Here is a 22225-nt window from a genome sequence, read left to right as displayed (position 1 = left end):
TGTGTGTGTGTGTGTGTGTGTGTGTGTGTGTGTGTGTGTGTGTGTGTGTTAAGCTGATGTGTACTGTCACATAAACATTTGGGCCTTACCAGTAAAAGTTTTTACATCTAGAAAGTACTTTGGTAGTGTAATAGTGGTAAGCAGTGTATATAGACTTAAGAATTGAATAGTTAAAAGCAGCGTTTTTTTGTTTTTTTTTTAACTATTTGTCAGAGTTGAAGAGTAAGTCTGCTTTCAAGGTTGGATGGTCAGACGGCACGGTCATGGTCTTTTTTAGGCCACAGTGTCTTGTTTATATTATTTCCTCTGCTTTGTACTCTCTTATCCTCCACAGTTTCTTTCTTATTCTTTATGATTGCTCAAGGCATCATCTCTCTCAAGAAGCATTTCTTTATCCATAGGCCAGAATTAATGCCCTTTCAATTACTCGTAAAGCATTCTGTGCAAAATGTGATGATTATGTTTACACAGTGTATTGAAAATATTTCATTTTGTTTCTCTCTCCTTCCCTGAACTGTAATCTCCTTGAGAGTAGTGCGACCGGTCCAGAATCACATTTTAGTTTAAATCCCCACCATGCCATGTATGGTCATCTAACCATAGGGCTTTGTGGTGATGATAATGTGATAAATGATGTAAGGAACTTAACATAGTTTTTAGTTAATAATAATGGTAATAATTGTAAATGATATTAATAAAAAATCCCAGTGTCTGTCATTGTGTCTTGCCTAGGTACTGACAATGCTTAACCGAACTGCAAAGTCTCTTTATCATTTATCTGATTCTGTTGTTGCTTTAAACTGTTTTCCACTTGTTTTTAAGGAACATTTACATCATTTCATTTCATTTCATTTCATTTCATGGGCCTGTGAGTTGGGTAGAGTATGTCTAATTATGCCCATTTACTTCATAAAAGAACTTGTGTCAACCTAAATTACCTTCATACTCAATTTTTTCAGCAGTTTAAAAAATGTTTTCTTTTGTCATTGACACAATACATAGTTGAAACCACAGCAAGTAGCATTTTATTCTAAGTTGTGATTATTGTGTTGAATCTTAACTAGCGGTAGAGAAACTATTTGGTGGAAGCTGTTGCAGTAGTCTAGGCAAGAGACAGTAGTGGCCCAAACAAGGATAATGCCAGTAGGAGAGAGAAGTGAATGGATTCTAGATATGTTTAGTAGAAAATGTATAGGACTTGATGGATGGTTGGATATGGTTGTGAGAGATAGGAATTTGGGTTTTAGAGAGGGAAGAATCAAGGATAAATCCCAGGATTCTGGCTTAATTATGCAGCTAGGTAAATGGTGGTACTTGTCACTGACCGGAAACAAGAGGAAGGACAGGTTTTGGGGAAGGTAGTGGTTCACTTTTAGGTTTGTTGAATTTCAAGCATCTGAGAGAAATCTGAGAAGGGGGATTTATGAGGCAGTTGGATATGTGGGGCTTAAGCTTAGGAAGGAGATCAGGGCTATAAATACATGTTTGTTAGTCATCAGCATACATGACCAAATTGAAGCCATGGGAGTGAGACAGATCAAGACAGATCAAGGAGAGAATAGATAGAACAGCATGAGAAAAGAGAATCCAGGACAGAAACTTGAGAAACATCATCACTTCCTTGTGGTGGTGGAAGAAGAGAATCCTACAAAGATGAAGAAAGAAATAGAGGAGAAAGAAAAATTAAGGAGGGAGTGAGAAGCCCAGGAGAGTGTAATGTTATGGGAATAGAGGGAAGAGAATATTTTCAAAAGGAGGGGATGTGGTTGGCCATGGCAAATGGCTTTTACTTTCATCAGAATCTTAATTTTTTCCTTTGCATTCTGTGTAATGTTTATTTTAACAAGTGTTGCATTAACATTTAAATTGTAACAAGATTATAATCCTGCATAGTGCTTGCACTAAGCTTTCCATGGTAGTTACAACAGTTCTAAATTATATCTAATAAAGGAGATTAATAATGGTAGGTCAGGAGATGAGTAAAATTATGTTACTAACTAACTTGTTTCAAGGAAGAGTGCTCTAATGATCTAGAGCATTCTTATCTAAATATCACCAAGCCTCTACTTTTACAGGTAACTCCTGGTTATAGAAATTAATAAAATTAATTTAAAAAATTGGGTCCATGTTGGTATCAAGAATTTTTTAAGTGGTAAGTACAACAACTTGGACCGCTTTCTTGGAAAACTACATAGTTAATTGTGAGGGAGCATGTATAGTTCGAAGAAGTCCTTATCTTCTGTTTTTAGAAGGAATGAATCCTAGCATTAGGTCAGCTAACCAAGCAAATCACAGCACTTTTCATAAAACTGTACAGTATATTTGGTCTGTAAAGTGGTAGTCATTGTGGAGTATATGGGATTTGATGTGATCCATGTTTTTTTTTTTTTTGCGGTACGCGGGCTTCTCACTCTTGTGGTCTCTCAGGCTCTTGGACGTGCAGGCTCAGCGGCCATGGCTCACAGGCCCAGCATGTGGGATCTTCCCAGACCGGGGCACCAACCCGTGTCCCCTGCATCGGCAGGCGGACTCTCAACCACTGCACCACCAGGGAAGGCCCATGATTCAGATTTTTCTTAAGGCAAAAAATAATTTTGTGACCTTTTAATGCCATGCTAGACAAGCTCTAATAAGCCCACTTGTGGGTTATCTCTTTTGAGAAGTATAAGTTCATTTAACTTAATATCCATAATTCAGATTTTATGAGTGCTGAATAACAAAGTTATTATTTAGAATATAGTCAGTAGGTTGCACTATTACTGTTGACATCAGACTATTTGAAACTTGTTATATTAGAAAAATTTGCCATTGTTTTATAAATCAGTTTTACAGGACTTCCCTGGTGGCGCAGTGGTTAAGAATCTGCCTGCCAGTGCAGGGGACATGAGTTTGAGCCCTGGTCCGGGAAGATCCCACATGCCACGGAGTAACTAAGCCTGTGCGCCACAACTACTGAGCCTGTGCTCTAGAGCCCGCAAGTCACACCTACTGAAGCCCGCATGCCTAGAGCCTGTGCTCTGCAACAAGAGAAGCCACCGCGATAGAAGCCCACGCAATGCAATGAAGAGTAGCCCCCGCTTGCCGCAACTAGAGAAAGCCCACGTGCAGCAACATAGATCCAGTGCAGCCAAAATAAAAATAAAATAAATAAATTTATTTAAAAATAAATAACTGTTTTACATCAAGAATATGCACTTATGTTTTAGAGATAGTTATTAAGAATTGATTTGAAAATTAATACAGGGCTTAGAATCTCATTAGATTAATTTTAATATTATGGTCAGAAAAGGTGAGAAAAAGAATTTGAAACTGCAAAGTAAAAGATTGATTTCCTTATCGTGTTGACATAATTGTTGACATTCAGAGTATTGTTAGCTGTTATTTTTGTGTATTGGGTTGGCCAAAAAGTGCATTTGGTTTTTAAGTAAAAATAAAAGACATGTTTTTCATTTTTACCAAGAACTTTATTGAACAACATATTCACCCTTTTGTTCCACTACCTTCTGCCATTTTTCAGGCAACTTCGTAATTCTGTCTTCCCAAAACTTTTTATCTTTTTGAGCAAAGAACTGTTCCAGGTGCCTTTTACAGTCTTCCAGGGAATTGAAATTTTGTCCATTAAGAGAATTTTGTAAAGACTGAAATAAACGGAAATCTGAAGGTGCCATGTCTGGTGAATACGGCGGATGAATCAGAACTTCTCAGCCAAGCTGTAACAGTTTTTGCCTGGTCGTCAAAGAAACACACAGTCTTGTGTTATCCTGATGGAAGGTTATGCGTTTTCTGTTGACTAATATCAGACGCTTTTTGTCGAGTGCTGCTTTCACTTGGTCTAATTGGGAGCAGTACTTGTTGGAATTAATTGTTTGGTTTTCCAGAAGGAGCTCATATTAGAGGACTCCCTTCCAATCCCACCATATACACAACATCACTTTCTTTGGATGAAGACCGGCCTTTGGTGTGGTTGGTGGTGGTTCATTTCGCTTGCCCCACAATCTCTTCTGTTCCACATTATTGTACAGTATCCACTTTTCATTGCCTGTCACAATTTGTTTTCAAAACGGAATGTTTTCATTATGTTTCAGTAGAGAATCTCGTGGAAATACGGTCAGGAAGGTTTTTTTCACTTAACTTACGTGGAACCCAAACATCAAAACGATTAACATAACCAAGCTGGTGCAAATGTTTTTCGGTGCTTAATTTGGATATTTTGAGTATGTTGGCTATTTCCCGCGTGGTATATCGTTGATTGTTCTCAATTAATGTCTCGATTTGATCAACTTCAACTGGTCTACCTGACCGTGGAGCATTGTCCAGTGAGAAATCTCCAGCATGAAACTTCAGAAAACTGCACAAATCTTTTTTGTGTGTTTCAGTTGCGTTTTTACCTTTCTTGAAATAATAAAACATAATATGCCGAAAATGTTGCTTATTTTCTTCCATCTTCAGTATTAAAATGGCTACACAGGGGCTTCCCTGGTGGCGCAGTGGTTGAGAGTCCGCCTGCCGATGCGGGGGACGCGGGTTTGTGCCCCGGTCCGGGAGGCACCCACGTGCCGCGGGGCGGCTGGGCCCGTGAGCCATGACCGCTGAGTCTGCGCGTCCGGAGCCTGTGCTCCGCAGCGGGAGAGGCCACGGCGGTGAGAGGCCCGCGTACCACAAAAAAAAAAAAAAAAAAAATTGGCTACACAGAAATTCACCAATTTGATAAGTCTTTTTTAAAAATGCACGCTGATATGACAGCTGTCACATACAGTCTAACAAAATTGTTTCGAATGAAGTTAAACACAACTAAGTGCTGCTAGAGCCATCTTACGGAAAAAACCGAACGAACCTTTTGGCCAACCAATCTTTAACTTGGATACTAACTATAATTAGCTAATGAAGGACTAATGCTGCTCACATTTTGGACTAGGATCAGGAAAATGTTTCCTTGAACTAGAAACTATTAAGAATAGAGGATATTACTTTTCTACAGAAGTATCCCATTTTAAGATATGGTTTATAAAATGTGGTGCTTAATTATGGGACTAGGGTATTTGTCAAATTAGGGAGATCAAAATATTGTTGAAGATCAATTAATGTGATTAAGGTATCCTTAGGAAGAATGACTAGAGCATAAAATAATATAAAAAGAAAAGCCACACAGCCAACTGGTTAGTGTTTAGCATAGTACAGGAGGTGGTAGGAAGTGAGAGATGTTATTTGGCGGTTGCTAGAATGGTGCTTTATTCTGGAGTTGTAGTAATGTAGGCTTCTTTATATTTAAAGTTAACTGCATCTTAAACTTTAAAAAATTTCAGTTAAAAAAACTAGCTTGTAGACACAACAACCAATTTTCAGGGCTGCTGCACACTTAGACTGTGTGCATTATGCAATTCTTTGTAATGCTTTGGTTCCGTCCAGATTTGTTGGGAAGGAAATGCCCTGGAAGGTGGTGTGTGGTTTATTAATCAGTTTGAGGAGGTTGGTTGGTATAGTTCAGTTGAGTCTTACCTGCTTTAGCTTTAGATTGAATTTTTGGACCTAAAAACCAAGAACCAAATTCCAAATTGGGCCCCCGCTCATTAACTCATATTTTCTGTGAGTTCCTTTTTAGGAACCTAATTAATAGTCACTTTGCAACTTTTAGCTTAATACTAATTACTTTGTAATGCTTTCCATATTAGTTACCTGTTGCTTTATAACAAGTTACCACAAAACTCAGTGGCCAAAAACAATCAGCATTTATTATCTTCTCTCCCTCCCTCCCTCTCTCCCTTCCTTCCTTTCTTGCTTCTTTCCTTCCTTGTCAAGAATTCAGAAGCCGGGGCTTCCCTGGTGGCGCAGTGGTTGAGAGTCCGCCTGCCGATGCAGGGGACACAGGTTCGTGCCCCGGTCTGGGAGGATCCCACGTGCCGCGGAGCAGTTGGGCCCGTGAGCCATGGCCGCTGAGCCTGCGCGTCCGGAGCCTGTGCTCCTCAACGGGAGAGGCCACAACAGTGAGAGGCCCGCGTGCCGCAAAAAAAAAAAAAAGAATTCAGAAGCCGTTTAGCAGGTGGTTCTGGCTCAGGATCTCTCAGGCTCAACTGAGGGAGGATCCACATCTAAGCTCACTCAGGGTTGTCAGCAGGCCTTAGAATACCTGCTTCCAGCTGTTGGCAGGCCTCAGGACTCTGGTTGTTGGCCAGATACATTAATTTATTGGTCATGTGGGCCTGTCCATGGGGCTGCTCACAACATGGCAGCTTGCTTACCCCAAAGCAAGATATCTGGGTGAAAGTCACCAAAACGGGAGCCACTGTCTTTTTATAACCTAATTTTGGGAGTGACATCCATTACTTCTGCCAAATTCTGTTCCTTAGAAGTGAGTCACTAAATCCAGCCCATACTCAGGGAGGAGATTATACAGAAGGGCGTGCATATCAGGAGGTGGGATCATTGTGGACCATCTTAAAAGGCTGCTCATCACACGGTCCTGTAAAGTTTAAAACTTTTTGTGGTGGTTGCAGAATTCTTTCCTGAAAGGGAAGCTTATGGAGGAAACCCAAAATATAAAATAGATAAATGGAGAGCTGTTCTGTCCAGAGCAGTGGTTCTAGGGACCTAGAGCTTACCTGCTAGCATCCCTCCACTTCAGCATTTCTGAACAGATTGAATATTAGTATCTTTACTGTCTAATGTCAGTCAAGAACATGAATATGTACTATTTTTCTCATACTTTTAGAATTTGTCAGCAGTTGCAGTTCTAAAATTCTAGCTTATAAATAAAAATCAGGTATTGGAACATTGAAAATGATTTGTGTAAATGTTTCTGGCAACTTTAACGGTCTGAGGAGCTTTCTTTACTAGTAAATCTAATGGAATGACTGATTTTGTAATATTAGCAGATATAATTTATATATTGGTAGGATAATGATAGTGATTTACTTAGTAACTACTGTCTAGAATGTTTCTTAACTATTTCCAAATTATATGTATTTTTGTATAAGTGGTATTTGCACTTTTAATATTCATGTGTTCTTGTATCTCTTTCATGTTGCACATCGTGATTCCTAATCAATACCATAAATTACTTATTTTCTTTATCTTGCAATATAAAGAATATAGTCTCAAAATAATAGTACAGTCATCCCTTGGAATCTATGGAGGATTGGTTCTGGGACCTCTTGGTTACCAAAATCTGAAGATGCTCAAGTCCCTTACTAAAATGGTGTAGGAGTTAAACATAAACCTGCATACATCCTCCCATATACTTTAAATCATCTCTGGGTTACTTATAATTCCTAATACAATATAAGTGCTATGTAAATAGTTGTTAGCATGTTTTGCTTTTTGGAACTTTGTAGAATTTTTTTTCCGAATATTTTTGATGTATGGTTGGTTGAATCTGTGGATGCAGAACCCCTGGATAAAGAGAGCCAACTGTACCAAAATTAATACAAACACTAAATCTCTAAACTTAGAATTTTTTAATAGTTCTTTAAAGATATATAAAATCATTTGAAAATAATTCAATTTCTGGGTGGTTATGTTACAATTTGATATATGGTTAGATTCCAGGCATGGTTTTTAAATGCATTACTTATATTTTTATTAACTTAATCCTCACAATTGCTCTGTGAAGTAGGTTCTGCTGTTACCCTATTTTACAGATAAATACAGTTTTTTCCATCTTGATTTTAGGTTAATTTATGTTAAGAAAATAGTACTCTTTTTGTTTGTTTCTTTATGGGTTTATGTAGAGCTAAGTAGTGGATAAGGCTGAAGGAAAGGAAAATTTAATTAAGAAACGGATTATCTGATGAGCTGTTTAAGGAGCAAAAAAGGATGACAGTTTCTGTAAATAACATTAGTAAGTAAGTGTATAATTCACTTTTGACCTTATTTTGGTTAACTGAGGTACACACATCCCCCCATATTTATGAACCATCAATAATGTCACTGAAATATGTGTGAATATATGTATAATGTTGAATTTTATTACACTGCTAAAGCATTTCAAGTCCAGGATTTACCACGAACAACTTTCCACAGCTATAATACCTTACATTAGAATTTTAAATCTTAATTGAAAGTTAGAAAATAATGTACTTGGAATCACAAAACCAGTTGTAATTTAAGTTGCTTCTGGCCAAAATATAATGTCTAAACTAATGGGTAGTAGTGGAAGTGAAAGTTAGCTAAATAACTTTTTTTCTGAACAGTTCTTTCAAAAGTTGAAATTGATTTTATGCAGTAGATTCTCATTAGTGAAACACTTGATTAGGTTCTTGATTACTAAGGAGTACCTTTTTGTGGATGGGCGTTACAATTATTAGAGCTTACAGAGGATACTTTTGAATAGAGTATCCTAATTTCTGGAATTTCTTTTCTCAGCTGTTCTGATAAAATCCATCTTAGTTGAGCTTATGCTATGATAACAACAACAAACAGCTTTGAATACTGGTCTCTTAAGTGAACCTTTTGGTTACCTTAAAATATTTTCAATATATTTTGATTCTCAAATTATTTTTAAAAATGCGCTTGATTTTATTTTCAGTTCATAAGATCTGAGTCTAAATGGAGACTGCATGTGTTACTATAAATTAAAATTGGAAATTATCATTTAGTTCTTAATGACAACTTTTATACTAGCTTATACCATAAGGATAAAATATTTGGATTATTCTCCTGTATCTGTTGCATCAATCCAAACACGTAGAACCTTCATGCCATGTACTTGCTTACTTTTCAGGGAACAGATGTTAACTAGGAATCTAGTTAACTAGATGGCCCTTTTGGCGTTTATCTCTGTATTACAGTTAGAAATTGAGTTCTGTGTAGTGCCCCTGTTTGCCTGAGTGGGTCATTTGAAAGCTAATGCATTAAGCAGCTCATGCAGCTCAATGTCAAAAGAACAAACGACCCAATCCAGAAATGGGAAGAAGACCTAAATAGACATTTCTCCAAAGAAGATATACAGATTGCCAACAAACACATAAAAGGATGCTCAACATCACTAATCATTAGAGAAATGCAAATCAAAACTACAATGAGGTATCACCTCACACCGGTCAGAATGGCCACCATCAAAAAATCTACAAACAATAAATGCTGGAGAGGGTGTGGAGAATAGGGAACCCTCTTGCACTGTTGGTGGGAATGTAAACTGATACAGCCATTATGGGGAATGGTATGGAGGTTCCTTAAAAAACTAAAAATAGAACTACCATATGACCCAGCAATCTCACTACTGGGCATATACCCTGAGAAAACCATAATTCAAAAAGAGACATGTACCACAATGTTCATTGCAGCACCATTTACAATAGCCAGGACATGGAAGCAACCTAAGTGTCCACTGACAGATGAATGGATAAAGAAGATGTGGCACATATATACAATGGAATATTACTCAGCCATAAGAAAAACAAAATTGAGTTATTTGTAGTGAGGTGGATGGACCTAGAGTCTGTCATACAGAGTGAAGTAAGTCAGAAAGAAAAAGACAAATACCGTATGCTAACCCATATGGAATCTAAAATAAAAAAGGTTCTGAAGAACCTAGGGGCAGGACAGGAACAAAGATGCAGACATAGAGAATGGACTTGAGGACATGGGGAGGGGGAAGGGTAAGCTGGGATGAAGTGAGAGAGTGGCATTGACATATATACACTGCCAAATGTAAAATAGATAGCTAATGGGAAGCAGCCGCATAACACAGGGAGATCAGCTGGGTGCTTTGTGACCACCTAGAGGGATGGGGTAGGGAGGGTGAGAAGGAGACACAAGAGGGAGGGGATATGGGGATATATGTATATGTGTAGCTGATTCACTTTGTTATACAGCAGCAACTAACACAATGTGAAGCAATTACACTCCCAAAAAGATGTTAAAAAAAAAAGTGAAAGGAAAAATAAAAGCAAAGGATCCTAATTCATCCCAAAAAAAAGCTAATGCATTAATTATTGTTATTTTTTAAAACTCAGATTTATATAAAAATGTATATAATTTATCTGAGACAATTTGTATTTTTAAGTGGGAATCTAGGAAAAATCGGTTGACATGGTGCTGTCAACCTTTACCAAATACAAATACTACCTTATAACAAGATTGACACTTAAGATTTTCATTAGAATTACATTTTCAGTTTGTTTTTTGTTGAGTAATGATTTTATACCCAATTTTATCCTGTTTACTCTTAAAACAAAGGAAAAGCTATACATTATCTTTAATTTTTTCCATAGAACGAAGAACCATGAAACCATATGTTTCTTGAAGGTAGGGGATAATTATTAAATAGGAGCATAATGGTAGCAGGGAAGACTATAACTGAAACGTATCTGTATCTTCAGTAAGAGCTAGTGTTTGAAGTCATCACTGCTCTAGCACATTAAAATGAACATGTACCTGATTAATATGTATTGAGTTAAAGGTAAAGGCAGTCTTCATGTGAACCTGAAATAAAGTTCTGTTGAGGAGACTTTCTTCTGTTAGGAATAGTTTTTTGTTTTTCAATGACAGGTCCAATTTAAAAAGTATAACATGGGGGGCGGGTGGGAAGGGGAAGCTGGGAGGAGGTGAGAGAGTAGCATTGACATATATACATTACCAAATGTAACATAGATAGCTAGTGGGAAGCAGCTGCATAAGCACAGGGAGATCAGCTCGGTGGTTTGTGACCACCTAGAGGGGTGGGATAGGGAGGGTAGGAGGGAGATGGAAGAGGGAGGGGATATGGGGATATATGTATACGTATAAATGATTCACTTTGTTATACAGCAGAAATTAACGCAACATTGTAAAGCAACTATACTCCAGTAAAGATGTAAAAAAAATAAATGAAATGGAAAAAAATTAAGTAAAATAAAATAATTTATTGCTATAAAAATAAAAAATATAACAGTTAATCAAAAATGTTACTGTACTACTTTGTACAATTATTTACATTAAAATCAGCATCATTGTTTATCAGTAGCCTGGCATACCTTTTTTTTTTTTTTGTGGACATGTGTATGTGGTTGGTTTGTTGTAGGTGACAAATGGTTATTTTAAAGACTTATTGACTGATGAATGGGAATTGCATTGATGCTTTTTATCTGAAGTCTTACAGATTGTTAATCCACTGTGGTGGCCTCTACACCAAAATTCAAGCAATGTTAATGACAATGGCTAGTTAAGAAATGGTAGATTTTGATCAACTAATTATCCTTTACTAATATTAAAAAATGATGGTGGTGTTTTAGTGAGATAGAATAGTCTGATAGCTGATTTTTTATATATTAAAATATAGCTGTTGTTACAGCTGGAGATTTTAAAATGAAACCATTCAAATCATTTTCTTTTCCTTGTGTTTCTGATAATGCCAGAAGTTTCTGTTGACCTCATAGTTAGCACATTGTTTCTGTATTTACTTTGGTGCATTCATATATAGTAATCTGATGAGTTTACAACTCTGTCCCCTGTAGTTCTACATGTATTAATAATCTCAAATGAATTTAAATAATTTTCTTATTCTGATAGAGAAGAAAAAGCTGGATCACTTACCAGTAACTGGAGTTCTCCTATTGGGTAATCTCCACAGATCCACATTCTTTGAAGTTATTGTGAATGCCTCGAGGACCAAGGGACCGTTGAAATTTCCAATTTCAGGAAGGTAAGCAAGCACACTGAAGCATGTCTCTAGCATCTCCCAAATCCCCTCCCCCCAACTTTCTTACATATGCGTCTGTACTGCATGCCCCCTCAGTTCCAGTGGATGCCCATCAGGAAGATTCTCATGCTGGACAGAAGGGCAAGAGAGGTGGATCTGTGAGGGAAAAGACCCAATAGGATAACTCAAGTTGCTGGTAAGTAATCTAGTTTTCACAGACTTAAGATTTTTTCCCCACATTTCTTCTCTTCAGGAGTTCATTTAATTACAAAGAGAGGAAGTTGTTTGGGATAGCCTCTTTTTGTAAGTTTGATGTGGATTATAGAATTTACTGTATGGATGATAAATACCTAGTGCTTAACGGGTACATGAATAAATGTGACACTAATTTTAAAGTATACATTTACATAATAGCTGTTTATAAAAATTATATATTTACTACCTTTTGATAAATAGTGCAATAGTTCTAAAGCAGTGTGAGGAAGCTATATGTTGAATTATTTTAATTCCTTTATTTGTGATGTTTGTTTTATTGAAGTAGATACTTGTACTGTAAAATTTCTGCTTATGTTAAATTCTTTTGGCACAGTACTAAACAGCAAGAATAGTTTTACTTCTTACTGACCTAGTTTTCAATGTACCTTTTAATTTCATTGAAGGTATATTTGGAAATAATTCAGGGTGTGTTGCAATTATACTTACCACTTCATTGTTCATAATGGATTTGCTTATTGATGTGAAGGGGTGACATAGTTGGTTCACTATGAGCTCTGTGATTCCTCATGTACCAACCCCATTTATTTATGTAAATGTTAGAATTGGACAGAGTTCCTTGCTTCCCATTTCTCTCTCACTCATTCTGCATTGTTACCAGGTTACCATTGTTAAAAGGCCACTTATAGCACATAAAGACCTGTAGTGGTGCCGTGCTCTTGCTGTTTATAAAATTTCATCCATTTGCTGGGTACTTAGGGCCTCCCGTAATCTAATCCCGTCCTATTTATCCAGCCTTAATTTCTTCAATTTGAAACTTTTGTTTTGGTCTTACCAGGATACTTCTCATATTTATGCTTTGGCTTGTGCTTTTCCATTTTCTTGAAATGACCCTCTTTTCATTCTTCTTCTCTATACTTTAAGGTTGAGGTCAGGTCCTACCCCTTACATAAATCCTTTTATGCTGGCATCTCTGTTATTTCTGCTTCTTCAGTGGAAAAATGAGATTGTTATGAGGATTGAATTAACTAATTCTTAGAATGTACTTAGAACAGTGCCTAGTGGCACATAGTAACTTCTCTTATTAGCTATTATTTGATTGTAGTTTGATCTTAAATATTTCTGTGATTGTAGGTATAATTCTTACCTGTGTGACACAGTTTAGCTTTAAATATTAGCTTCAGGTTGTATTGATTGTTATTTCTTCTGACATAAAACTCTTAAGCTGACTTGTATGGTCTTTGAGAGCAAGGATAGGATTTTATTGTGTTATCTTACTTCCTAACATTAGTGACTGAGATTAAATCGTGCCCATTGAAAAATTAGTTTTTATGTAGAATCACAAGTATACTTGCCAGTTTTTTCATTTATAAAACGGGTTCATTTGGCTAATCAATCCTGTTTGTACTGTGTATTTTTTCTTAAGAACAACAACTTTTTTCCTTCAAAGCTGGTATAGTGAAATTATAATTGTTTAATACACTATAAACTTCCATTGCACATTAGAAAAGAATGTATAGCTTTGAGAGTGTTAATTCGATTGTATTCACTTTAAGACTCTGTGTAGTAGTATACTTGATTTTTGAGGTTGGAATATCTTAGAAGATTATTGCTTGATTTTTTCAGAAATGCTTGGATTTAAGATACCTGTCTGATGAAGCAGTAAATGAAATCTGATTTCAGGGTCACTGAAGGAAGGAAATGCTTTTTGACAGATTGATTGTCACTTCTAAATAATCACCAGAGAACCACTTCAGGTCTAATTAGACAAGCCAAAATGAAGAACAGTTAGTCAGATGATTTAAGTGTTTGATTTGAATCTGCTGACTCTTCAGTCTCCTGGTGTTTTTAGTGTGATATGGTATGAGAATACCCTTGTTCTGTAGAGATGTGCGCTGAAATATTTAGAAGTGAAATATCATGATGAATTCAGAAGAATAATGTGTGGGTATCTGGATGTGGTGATATGTGTATGTAAAGAGAGAGAAAAGGAGAGAGAGAGCAGATCTAGAAAATTTTAACAGTTTAAAATCTAGGTGAAGGGTATGGTGGTATACATTGTACTTTCAACTTTTCTGTGGCTCTGATATTTTTCAAACAAAAGTTGGGGAGAAAGTATTTTATAAAGAACTTTATTGTGCTTCAGTTTCTCTAATTCTAAAATGGCAATAATAGGACTTATTCTTTCCATGCCTTGATGCAGGTAGGCACAGTGGGATAACATTCAGTAGAACAGCATTCAAGAGAGCTCTTAAGAAGTATTTTTTTTTGACATTAAAGAAGAATTTTATAATGGAGAACTTTTCAAAGAACATTTCACCTAAAAGTATATTAGATAAAAGTATATCTATTCCTTTTTCATTATTCAGAGCATATTCCATTATAATTGAATAAGAACAGTCAAGAAAAAAATATATGTAGATATATAAATTAACCAATTGAAATCTTGAAAATGAAAAATATACCTACTTATAAAATAATCATTGGGCGACTTCCCTGGTGGTGTAGTGGTTAAGAATCTGCCTGCCAGTGCAGGGCACATGGGTTCGATCCCTGGTCTGGGAAGATCCCACATGCCACAGAGCAACTAAACCTGTGCACTGCAACTACTGAAGCCCACGCGCCTAGAGCCCGTGCTCCACAGCAAGAGAAGCCACCGCAGTGAGAAGCCCGTGCACCACAACTAAGAGTAGTCCACGCTCGCCGCAACGAAAGAAAGCCCACGTGCAGCAACAAAGACCCAATGCAGCCAAACATAAATAAATAAAATAAATAAATTAAAAAAAAATCATTGGGCAAAATAGAAGATTAGATGTAGCTAAAGATAGAAGTTGTTAATTTCAAGATAAAACTGGTTAACTCTTCCAGGACTAGAGCACAGGGAGATAAAGAGATGAAAAATAGAAAATAAAAACTAAGACACCTTAGAAATAGATTGAAAAGCTCCAGCGTATCTCTAATTAGAGTTTCAGAAGAGAGAATACAGAGAATGGTAGAGAAGCAATATCGAAGAAAAAATGACTAAGAATTTTCAAGGATTAAAAAAAATAGTGGAAATTATGAAATAATTAGAACTGAATCACAACAAAAGCATTGTATCAGTACTTGAGGGATATAAGAAAAGTGGTGCTTAGGGGTAAACGTATAACCTTAAATGCATGTATTAGGTTGAAAGAAAATAAGTGACCCGGATATACAGCTCAAAAAACTAAAAAAAGTAAAAAGTAAAACCAAAGAAAGAAGGAAGGAAGAAATGAAAATAAAAGTAGAATTTGATGAAATAGAAAGTAATCAACAATAGAAATAGTAGCAATGTTCATTCAAATTGAAGCTGGTTCTTTTCAGTTGATTAAGTTCTGGAAGTACCAAGAAGCAGATGACACAAATAATAAAGTTATAAAATGGGATATAATTACAAATAGTAATTGTAATTTTTAAAACCATAAGAAATCACTATTAATTTATGTGTATATAAATTTTAAAAACCTGGTGAAATGGTCTGTTTCCTAGGGAAAAAATCATTCAAAAATTGTACAAGAAAAAGAAAATCCATAGGAACTAAAAACCACTAAGACGTTGAAGCTATAGTAAATTTCCCCAAGAAGTTTTTTTAAATATCAACTTAATTGAGCTATAGTTCATAAACCATACCACCTATCCATTTAAAATGTACAATTTAATGGTTTTTAATATTTTTACAGAATTGTTCAATCATTACCACAGTCAATTTTAGAATATTTTCATCACCTCAGAAAGAAACCATGTACATATTAGCAGTCAGTCCCAATTCTCCACAAACCCTCAAGCCTTAGACAACCACTAATCTACTCTTTGTTTCTATAGATTTGCCAGTTCTACACATTTCACACAATGGAATCATACAGTTTATGGCCTTTTGTGGTTTACTTCTTTCATTTAGCATAATATTTTTAAGGTCCAGCCATGTTGTAGCATGTATCAATATACTTCATTTCCTTTTTATGGCCAAATAGTATTGCATTGTGTGGATATACCACATCAGTTGATGGATATTTGGATTTTTTTCCTATATTTTTCCTATTATGAACAGTCCTGGTACCAACATTTGTGTGAAAGATTTTGTGTGAACATGTGTTTTCATTTCTCTTGGGTGTATACCTAGGAAGAGAATTGCTGGGTTATATGGTAACTCTGTTTAACCTTTTGGGGGGCTACCAGACTGTTTTCCAGAGCAGCTGTACCATTTTACTTTTCCACCAGCAATGTATGAAGGTTCTAGTTTTTCTACACCCTCACCAACATTTTCATTATCTCTCTTTTTGATTAAAGCCATCCTAAAATTGGTGTGAAGTAGTGTCAGAAGGATTAGATTTAATTGTGATTTTGTAATCATAATTTCGCATACACTTTTGGGGAACAGGTAATCCCAATTTTATACAAACTGACCCAGATAATAGAAAAAGAGGGAGAGCTGCCCTGTTGTTTATCAGCCAAATTTAGCCTTGAAACCTAAACTGAAAAGAATATGCAAGGGAAAATATATTACATTCAATCTCATTTATGAACAGAGATAAAAATTTTATTATTTTATTTTTTCTTGAAAAATTTTAATTAGGATAAGAATGTAAGGATAGTTCAATATTTGAAAATTATATCAATGTAATTTATATAGTAAGATTTAGGGAAAAAAATCTTGAAAGATTTGGTAAAAGTATATGATAAAACTCAGCACTCATTAATGTTTTTTAAAAAGGTAACCCTCAAACCATGAAGAGAAATGAACTTTTTTCTTCCAGTAAAGGCTGTCTTTCAAACAGCAAGTGTCATGCTGAATGGTGAAACCTTAGAAACATTCCCTTTAATGTCAGGAATAAGACAAATATATCTCTACTAATAAGATAAGAAAAAAATAGAAATAAAATACAAAAGGATTGGAAAGGAAGAAAAATGAGATGAACATATCCCTAGAAAAAATTTTTTAAAAAATCAACAGACTGTACTAATAAGAGAATTCAGTGTTACTGGATACAAGCTCAACATTCAAATTGACAACCAGTTAGAAAATGAAAAATACCTCTTATACAGCAAATTCTGTAAAGTACCCAAGGTTTTATTGAAGGACATAAAAGTAGACATGAATAAAAGGATATACTATTATTAGTGGGAAGTATATATTGCTAAAAAATTAACTTCTCTGTGATTTATATGTAATTTCAGACAAAAATCTCAGTAGGATTTTTTTTTTTCTTTTTTGGTGGAAAATGACCTTCATATACAAAAGTAAAGGCACATGAATAACCAAGACAGCTCTGAAAGAAGAAAAAGAACAAAGAAGAGGGAGTTGCGCTGTTGGATATCTAGACTAATCTTAAAATTATGATATATAGAATAGAATCCTACATAGCATGAAAAAAAATAAACTGCTACACACAACATGAGATGAAACTTCTAGGCTAAATGTTGAGCAAAAGAAGTGAGACACAAAAGAGTTCATATTGTATGATTTCATTTCTAGGAAGCTCAGAAACAGAACTAATCTGTGGTGATCGAGATCAGAATAGTGGTTATCTTGGAAGCATGGTGCTGACTGAGAAGGGATATGAGGAGCATTCTGGAGCATGAGAAATGTTAATATCTTGGTCTGAGTTGGATCATACAAGGGTGTACATATTTAAAAATCAGGCTGTACATAGTAGAGTACTTGTATACTTTATATAAATTATACCTCAAAGAAAAGTAAAGCCTTATGGTATTTAAAGTAGTATAGGCTTAATACAGGAAAAGACAGATTAATGTAACAGAATAGAGAGTTCAGAAATGGATCCATATATATTTGAGAAGTTGTTAGGTGCTAGAGATGGCATTTTCTATCAGGGAAAGAAAATGTAGACTGTTGAATTGGTTTTTCTATATGGGGGAAAACTAGATTTCTACTTCAGACCATATGCAGAAATAAATTCCGGTTGAATTGAACACTAAACATGAGAAACTGTTTTTAAAAAAGAGGAAAGTATAGAAGACTATGTATCTTTAGGATATGTAAGGCCTTCTTTAACAAGTCAAGAAAAAAAGAATGAACCTTCAAGGATAAAAAACCATCAAGGATTTGACTACCTCAAAAAGAAAAACTTAGGTTTAATGTAAGGCATCGTAAACCAAACTAAAACATAATGTCACACCTGGGAGATATGTGTAATGTCTGTAATGTCCAGTGGATTTGTGTCCAGAATACGTAAAGATCAAAAGAGGTACTATAGGTGATACAAATAAAATGAACAATGGATAGTAAGGTAATTCACAGCAGAGGAAACTGGAAATTGGACTGAGAAGATGCTTAGCCTCATTTGTAGGGAAATGTAGTTAAGAACTTAGGAACCATCGATTTTCACCCATTAGATTGCAAAGCTCCGGATCAGATAAGTGTTACACAATTTAAAATGTGCATATCTAGTATCCAGCAATTACTTATTCAAGGTATTAGTCTAGAGAAACTTGCACATTTGCCCAGGGAGATTTATGCAGGGATATTCATTTGGAAAAAATATCTAAAGGTCTATAATAAGAGGCATGGATAAATAAAATAAGATATAAAAGTTATTTAATGAAGAATTACCTAGATCTATGATTAGGTTATTGTCAGTGATTTTTTTAAATTTAAGAAACAGATTCTACTGTCTATGCCCAGGAATAGTTCTAAGCATTTTATAAACATTAAGTATTTTAGTCCTCATGAGAACTTAGAAATAGGTACTGTCGTTATTTCCATTTTATAGATGGGAATACTGAAGCATAGAGGGGTAAATAACCCTACCTACTCTCATAGGTAGTAGATAGCAGAGCTGGGATTCAAAGCTAGGATTGAACCTCAGTGGCCTGGCTCCAGAGTCCACTATGCCATGCTACCTTTTGATGTTTATAAATATGGAGAGACATCATAAATGCAAGGAAAAGGTATTGCAGAATGATGCATACAATATGATCTCATTTACACCAAACTCATGGTAGTTGTTACCTCTGGATGGGGTTGGGAGGTGAGGGAGATCTTAATGATAGTGGTAAAAAGAAACTAGCTTATGGAACTGCATGTTTTTCCTCAATATAAAAGTAATATAAGTAAAGTAATATGTACATTATAGCTTTTAAACATCTGCACTTAATGTATGTATATGCTTATTTTTGTAAAAGGAAACACTGGAAAGATTGACCTTTATTGTTTTAATCTTTATTTATTCTTGGTATTGGTTATATAGAAAAAGAAAAAAGCAGTGGCCCTAGCAAAATGCCTGTAATTTAGTCTAGTTCTGAGATAGTGAGCAGCAGGTAAGTGCCAGACCCTGGGTTAGGTGCTGGGGATAGGGTGCTTTCACCCTCTCTCTTTAAGGAGTTCAGAGTTGAACAGGGAAAGAGATGAGAAAAATACTTTTAATTCAGTATGTTATGTCCCTATCTCTTCTTCCCTGTTTCTCCATCCCCACCCTTTCCCCTCCATATACAAATAGGAGAAGGGGGAAATGTCTTGAGTTGGGGCAAGAGAAACGGGCAATGAAATGTTGATGGCAATCCTACTTCTTATTCTTTTACAAAACTATGAGAGAATAAATTCTATAATGGTCAGAGATTGTAGCTTGTTCACCATTATATCTCCAAAACTTAGTTTAATACCTTGTGCTTAGTAGAACCCTGGATGTTGAAATGAATGCACTTTGACACTTCGCTCTCAAATTAACTAACACCTGCGCCCAAAGTTCTCCTCTAGCCGTCTAGGGTGTCTTCCACTGGTTCCATTTCTTCAACTGATTACCAAAGTCTAAGGCGGTTTGACTGAGAATTATATATGAAGTCTTGAATTGTTTTGTGCCAAAGAATTCTGACTTGAGAAATATTTTAATCTGTAGGAAATATTGGATCTCTAAAATCCAATATAATTTCTTTGTGCTGAGTCCAATACATTTTTTTAAAATTAGTAGTCTTGTAATATTGGGATAGTTCAGTTGTTTTTCTCAGATATTACATTCTCTGTCTTTGAGTCAGTGCTATCTTGTAAAACTTTTATGTTCTGTATCTTGTTTGTGAAATTCTTAATTTCCTAAAACAACATTCTTTTTAAGTTTCCAGATGGACTGTGGAATGTTTCCAGATGGTATTAGTGTTTATGAGAATTGCACTATCTTTTAAAATCTGTCATGGTATCTCATAAAAAGTAATACAGTTATTTCCTTTCACCCTAATGAGAGAGGTGTGTTTTCCTTTATAGCAAATTGAAATTAGGCGAGCTCTTTCCCCAAAGGGTGAATTTGAATATCTGAAAATTGCTGAGAATGGGTAAGCTTGAATAAATCATAGTGAAAGATATTTATCTTACACTGTAAGTTTAACACTAGGATTGTAATTGAGAAAAATCCTAAAACAAAGTTTATTGTTATCCTGGATGGATTTGACTAAACTATTGGTCAAATCCTGTTCTATGTGTACATAGTGCTTCTTTCTCACTATGTAACCCTTTTGCCAGAGATAACATGAAGAGAGCCTGGCTAACATTGGGTGGAACAATCCTGCTGGCTCAAGCCCCTCCCCAGATATTTGATTCAGTCTATTTTCTGGACAGTCTGGTAAGCTGTCATTGTTCTTCACATTAAAATCATCTTATTCAGGATGTACCCAAGAGGAATTTAGTACTAAAGGAACAAACTATTAAATTCAATGAAAATGTTAAAAATAGTCATATTAACTTAAGGCTTCACATTAAACATGACTAGTTTATAACAGCACTGTCCAGTAGAAATACAATGCAAGCCACAAAAGGGAGTTATATATATAATTTTAAAATTTCTTGTGGCCAAATTAAAATGTAACTCAATTTATCTAAAATATTACCCTTTCAGTTTTTAGCAGGATATTTCACAATCTTTTTCATATTAAGTCTTAAAAATCTGGGGTGTATTTTATACTTAGAGCACATCTCAATTCAGATTTGCACATTTCAAGTGCTCAGGACCCACATATGGCTTCTGTATTATACAGTGCAGATTTGGAGCATCTGAAAAACATTTGGTTTTATATAGTTCTCCATCTGTTACTTCTCATTAAAGATGCTTTGAGTATTTTTTTTTCTTTTATTGCTTCACCTGTTCATAGGTGCTTAGCTTTACTATTGATTATTGGTAACCTGAAACCCTACTATGCATTCCTAAATTTGACAGACCATTTAGGTCTTTCTGTAATGTTTTCTTATATCCAGGCCTACTTAATTTCTTTAGATAAATTGTAAAGTTTCCTTCCTATAAGCTTTTAATCAGAGTATCAGTTCCTCCTTTCATCAGAATATCAGACTCAGATCTTCTACATGGGCTATAGTAGGTAGCATTATACAGTTGACCTTTGAACTGCATGGGTCTGCTTATACGTGGATTTTTTTCAATAGTAAATAATGCAGTACTACAGTCTGCCACTGATTGAATCCATGGATGTGCAGAAGCCCTGGATACAAAGGGCCAACTATAAGTTATATTCAGATTTTTGACTGCATGGGGGTGGTCACCCCTAAGCCCTCTGTTGTTCAAGCGTTGACTGCACATTATTGTCATTGTTATTTCCCTCATCCCAGCAGGGTAACAAACCTGTCCTTTCTTGGTTCAAAGTCACTGCTCTGAAGCAGAAGGTTTCCTTACATGCAGACTTCTTTTTTATGAGGTGAGATCTAACATCTTACTTTACGGGAATTGAGTATCCATTCTCTAAGATACTAAGGGCTTGGAGATTTTCAAATCAACCCATTTTTTTCCCCTAGTTGACACTGTTTGAGAATGAACATACTGCAAAATAAAGCCATAATTAAGGTACAAGACATGTGACTTTACATTTTAATAGCTTTTTGGTTTCATCTTTCCTAGATGAGGGACATTTAAGAAGATTATTCTCAGTAAATGAATCTGTAACCTCTGATGGTTATCCGTGTGTCCCAGTACCAGCAGAACAATCTTCTGTAAATTATTTCAAAGAGTGCCAAACCTTGTTCTTCTAACATGAGATTACTTGGGCTCTGAATATATAAATGCTCAGATTCTGGGGTTTCCTGGGCTGTTTCCTTGTCTTAATTTTTGTTTAACTTTCGTACCTGTTTGGAGTTTCTGGTCTTTCTTAACCTACCTCTTTGTTACTCCATCTCCCTTCTAGTAGAATCTCAATCCCATTCTATCTTCTTCCTAACCCTACTATGTTCATAATACCCATTATGGTCAGTGCACGTCACCCAGCGTAGTGAGTGCAGCATTTGAGTGTTATTTATAGGTGATGTTAAGGTAGTTTTTAGCTCTGCCTAAATTTCTTCCTCCATTTTGGACTTCTCCCGTAGTGCATATATTTTAATTACTTGTGAATTTTCTGTTTCTCACACTAAACTGTAAACTAAGGGTTAAAACC

The 22225-nt window shown here is 35.6% G+C and overlaps 1 protein-coding gene across 7 annotated transcripts in view; it reads left to right on the top strand.

Annotated features, from left to right (window-relative positions):
• Nucleotides 1–22225, top strand: part of YAF2 (YY1 associated factor 2) — a 65315-nt gene that overhangs the window by 12162 nt on the left and 30928 nt on the right. For 2 of the 7 annotated variants that reach the window (XM_029205399.1, XM_029205400.1), the window contains one exon: nucleotides 11485–11617. The exons of 2 other annotated variants lie outside the window; for them this stretch is intronic. In XM_029205399.1, coding sequence (XP_029061232.1) covers nucleotides 11485–11617 — 133 coding nt within the window. Of the gene's footprint in view, nucleotides 1–11484; nucleotides 11618–11710; nucleotides 11811–22225 lie in introns of all 7 variants that reach the window. 3 more of the 7 variants (XR_003791105.1, XR_003791106.1, XM_029205398.1) reach the window with 3 other exon arrangements.

Source organism: Monodon monoceros, unplaced genomic scaffold (genome assembly GCF_005190385.1).
Source record: "Monodon monoceros isolate NGI ecotype Baffin Bay Population unplaced genomic scaffold, NGI_Narwhal_1 Super_Scaffold_6, whole genome shotgun sequence".
Taxonomy (NCBI): domain Eukaryota; kingdom Metazoa; phylum Chordata; class Mammalia; order Artiodactyla; family Monodontidae; genus Monodon; species Monodon monoceros.
This window is presented reverse-complemented; position numbering and strand designations above follow the sequence as displayed.